Source organism: Pituophis catenifer, unplaced genomic scaffold (assembly GCF_029215685.1).
Source record: "Pituophis catenifer annectens isolate HBS135680 unplaced genomic scaffold, rPitCat1.0.hap2 SCAF_7, whole genome shotgun sequence".
NCBI lineage: Eukaryota > Metazoa > Chordata > Lepidosauria > Squamata > Colubridae > Pituophis > Pituophis catenifer.
Window position 1 is genome coordinate 57,615,258 of NW_027256887.1, and position 4,624 is coordinate 57,619,881.

The 4,624-nt window shown below is 39.2% G+C and overlaps 1 protein-coding gene across 1 annotated transcript; it reads right to left on the bottom strand.

Annotated features, from left to right (window-relative positions):
- Window positions 1–1,616: 1,616 nt before the first annotated feature.
- Window positions 1,617–4,389, bottom strand: CUNH12orf60 (chromosome unknown C12orf60 homolog). Its single transcript, XM_070948063.1, has 2 exons — window positions 4,366–4,389; window positions 1,617–2,418 (listed from the first exon to the last, which is right to left on the bottom strand). The coding sequence occupies exon 2, from the start codon at window positions 2,400–2,402 to the stop codon at window positions 1,617–1,619; it is 786 nt and encodes a 261-aa protein (XP_070804164.1). The 5' UTR covers window positions 2,403–2,418; window positions 4,366–4,389.
- Between the last annotated feature and the right edge of the window lie 235 nt (window positions 4,390–4,624).

Below are 4,624 nucleotides of genomic sequence, written 5' to 3' on the forward strand. Positions count from 1 at the left end.
TGTGCCCCCAGAAGCATCAAGTAAAATGATACCACCTTGTTGTTTTGCTAGCTGATCCATGATCATTTGGTATGCTTTTTTCTGATCTTGATTTAGAAATGGCTTCTCGTCCATGCTATATGCACTAAGCTGTTCAACGTTGTAGTTCTTTTCTTGTATGTAATCTGCGTGAAGTACATTGTGTCGGTCTTGTAGTGGTGCAGGCAGGTCGAGTTGCAGTAATGTTTTATTGATCATGGCCATACATTTGTCCTCAAGAATAATCAAAGCCATGTTGAAAATGTCCGGACCAAACATAATTTCTAATGTTGGATTTTCCCCCTTACCAGAGGGAGCCCCCTTTTGGAGTACTGTGAAGCCGTTACCATGGCAACTCTACTGTGGTATACAGTAGAAGCCATTTTAAGGCAGTACAGTAGAAGCCATTTTAAGGCACAACAGGTTGTATCTTAACAGAACACACACCCTGAGGTATGTTAGGAGTGTTTTACCAGGGGTGGGATTCAGCCAGTTCAGGCCAGTTTGGGAGTACTGGATGTTAATTTTAATCTGGTTTGCCAAATTGGTTGTTCCAAGGACTGGCTGATCCCACCCACCCCGCCCCGCCCCGCCCCTCCCAGGAGTCTCCACGTGGTCCGTTTTGGTTGAGGTAAGTGCATGGTCCACATGGAGACTCTGGGAGGGTGAAAAATGGGCCTACCGGAAGTCCAGAAACGGGCCTGTTTCCGGCCTCTGGAGGGCCTCTGGTGCCTAGGGAGGCCATTTTCACCCTCCTGGAGGCTCGAGGAAAGCCTCTGGATCCTCAGAGGGTGAAAAACGGGCCTACCGGAAGTACTGGAAGTCCAGAAATGGGGCTGTTTCCAGCCTCTGGAGGGCCTCAGGTGCCCAGGGGAGGACGTTCACCCTCCTGGAGGCTCAAGGAAAGCCTCTGGAACCTCGGGAGGGCAAAAACGCCCCCCTCCGCCGTGGTGCAGGAGGCAGAGTAGGCCACGCCCCCATGGCCATGCCAGCTGTTAAATTTTTCAATCCCACCACTGTGTCTTACCCCCACGGTATTTTTTTTCCAGAGAGTAAATCATCTGTGTACCAAGTTTGGTTGAAATTGCTCGAGGCGTTCCAGAGTTATGCTGGAACACACACACACACACACACACACAAATAGAGCCATTTAGATAGATAGATAGATAGATAGATAGATAGATAGATAGATAGATAGAGTAAGGTTGAATTAAGTGGAATTGAAAAATGAGGATAATTATTAAAAGGAGAAAAAAGGAAATGTGATGAAGAAATGAAGACCACAAATATACAATAAAAATAATTAAGCAGTAGAAGAGAAGTAGCAGCACAGGGAAGAATTAGTAAAGGAGGATAAGGCCATTTAAAGGGAATTGATAAAAAAACTCTTAAAAGTTATTAAGGGGAATTTTGAATAGCAGCCAAACCATATACATATGCCTTTGTTGACACTGATATTATATAAAAAACATTAACATAATTGAACTGTAGATGGGAATACAAATACTGCAATCAGAAGTTTTATCTTTTTTTATTTGCAACTTTCTTGCTGGGTAAACTGAAGTATATTTCTAAAAGCTGAGCAATTTTCTTCTGGTTTATTGCCTTCTGTCAATGATCAATGTGACATACTCTTCAGCCATCTTAATAGATCTTTGGAAATGTTCACAAGATGGTTTCAAAGTCTGAACAGTTTCTGCCATGATTTCTGCAGCCAACTGAACTGAATCCTTAGATTTTTGTTTACAATGAATTATCCGCATGAATTTAGTAAGTGAAAAAGAACTGGGCACAACAGAAAAACTGTGGGTTTTCTTTTTGACTGGTGGTGAAGTTTGAGATGAACAGGGATTGGAGTCTGGAAGTGCGTTAGCAATTTCTTCTTTGGTCATGAGAAGTTCACTCACTTGAAGAGAGAGCACAGGCGTACTCACTACATTCCGAATAGCAATCTCAAGCATTTCAGGCAGATTACCATGCTTAATTATAACAGCACAAATGGGACCACAGATATTTTCAAAAACACCATTGTATTGAGAATATATATCTTTTACAAGCCTGATTTTTTCATTAGTGGAAAGGGTTGGCAGAATAAGTTGAGAATATAAAGGAACTCCAATTTTTTCCTGGAAATCTTTGTCTTTCAACTCTATTAGCATCTGCATCTCTTTCAGACCACTCTGTAGAAGCTGAAGATTTTCTTTGATGCTAAGGTTTTCCCGTACTGTAATTATGGCTAATTTACTTCCAAGAAATTGGTTGAGCATTCGGATTGCAGTGTTGGTAGAAGAAACAAAAATGTAGACACAGTCATACATATCGCGGCTGGCCTTGACTAGCTTCTCCTCAGGCCTTGATCCACAAAAAATGGACTGCATTTCCATAAAAGGATATGTTACACTGAAATTCAAATTAAAACAATATTTAATGGAAGAAAATCAATTGCTTAATTTTATGAAACCAAGGGCAATATATATTTTATGATGACTAGGCCATACTCAAAATATTTCTGATGTATTTCCATACTTGGAGCTACTACAATATATTTTATTTGAATGGCTAAAAAATATGAATAGGCCTCTTCGATCAGGCCAAACCCATCTTTTTCTCCAGAGTGGCCAACTGGATGCTTTGAGGACCTTGCATGTAGGAAATATTCGCTCTCTCTTGTCTTTGTTCCTTTGAATCTGGAATTTGCAGGGATGAGATTGCCAACAAGACTAATTCTTGACATGTCAAAGAGCCTTGATGACACAGTGGTTACAATGTAGTATTGCAGGCAAACTCTGCCCACAGCCTGGAGTTTGACCCTGACAGGGCTCAAAGCTGACCTAGATTTCCATTCTTCCGAGGTAGATAAAATGAGGACCCAGATTGTTGATGGCAAAGTGCTGACATTGAAACTTCCCAGAGAGTGCTGTGAAGCACTATGGGATCGTATGTAAGTCTAAGTGCTCTTGCTATTGTCTTACGTGAATCTATCCTATTCCCTTTTGAGCAATTCAAATTAATTGCAATTATCACATTTTGTGGTAATGAATTTCACAGGTTAATATATTCTGTGTAAAGAAATGCTTACTGTTATCTATTCTAAAACTTTTTCCAGACAGCTTCATTGGGCACAGTGTTCTGAGACAGGGAGAAAGGCTTCCTCCCTGCCACAAGTAATATTATACCCCTCAGTCATGCCTTCTGTCCTGAGGAGACTTTTCTTCAAGCAAAACAGTCCTAAATGTTCTAGCTTTTTTAATGAGAGGATTCAACGCCCTTTCACCCCCCCACCCCCCCAATAATTTTGATGACCTTCTTCTGTACTTTTTTCAAATATACCAGAATTGTATAAAGTACATTTGTAGATATATACAGAGCTGCATAAAGGGGATTACAATTTCTGATGTTCTATTTTCAATCCCTAGCATGTAATTTGCCCTTTTTCAGCTGCCATTGATTGAATTGATGTCTTCAAAGAAGTAGAAACTGTGATTGCAAGATCTTTTTCTCAGTTACAGATAGCTCAGACTCAATCAATGTATATGGAAAAAAATGGTGATGTGCTTCTTAATTAAATTGCACAATATTTGACATTAGTTGTAATTTATCCAGTTTAAAAGATCCTTCTGATGACCTTCACAATTACCTTTGATTTTTGTCACCCAGAGAAATTTAGTATTATCCCAATATTTGAGTAGCTCACTACTTAATCCTTAGTAATGATAATATATAAATAAGTTAAAAACAGATTCTGGCAGTAAGCAGAGTTAGCCTGCAATACTGCATTCTAACCACTATGCCACCATGATGAGATTTTACCCCAAACTGGCAAATGACTTCTCCTAGAAATTTTATGTAGACGTTAAACAGGATAGGAAAATGGTCTCAACCCTGAAGTATTTCATCATGAAGTGGTCAGGGGTCTGATCTCCCTCCACCCACAACAACCACCTTCTGAAACCTGCCCACTATGAAATGTGCAAAACCCCTGGACACCATGCTTCCCAACTGGTCTAGAAGAAAACTGTGGTCAGCAGTATTGAAAGGTACTGAAAGATCTAGTTTATATGATGTTAAATATAAAACTGATCTCAGATCTGAAGAAAGAAATACACGAATATTGTACTACCAGAAAATATCAGAAAGTAAGACATGAGTATGCTGTTAATAAGGAGTGGTAAAATAAAAACACTGAACATATTTTAATTGTGGTTAAGAAATAGAAATTGCCAATATTATCACAAAAGTAAAATATAGCGGCCTTTCATAAGAGGATGCATAATATAACTTCTATTATATTGTTCACAGAGAAATGCCAATCTGGAATAATTTAAGAACATGAAGAATTTATTTTACCTGTGTTTTCTTATTTATTCCATCTGGATATGTTCCAACACCAATCTTCTACCCTCAGTGGCCAACTTTGATATTCCTAAGGGACCCAGTTGCATCAGTTGTCAATAGCTGTCTTCAAACCATAGACTCTGGTGTTCAGTAGGACCCACATTTCACATATATACCTGACACTGGAGAGAAAAAAAGAATTTCCTGATCAGAAGTACATTTTATATGCCTTTTAGATTTTTATACTATGAAAATAATACCAGCTGTTCTC

Excerpts from the sequence above, each read along its gene's own strand:
- CUNH12orf60 (XM_070948063.1), bottom strand. The coding sequence starts at position 2,402 with ATGGAAATGCAGTCCATTTTTTGTGGATCAAGGCCTGAGGAGAAGCTA.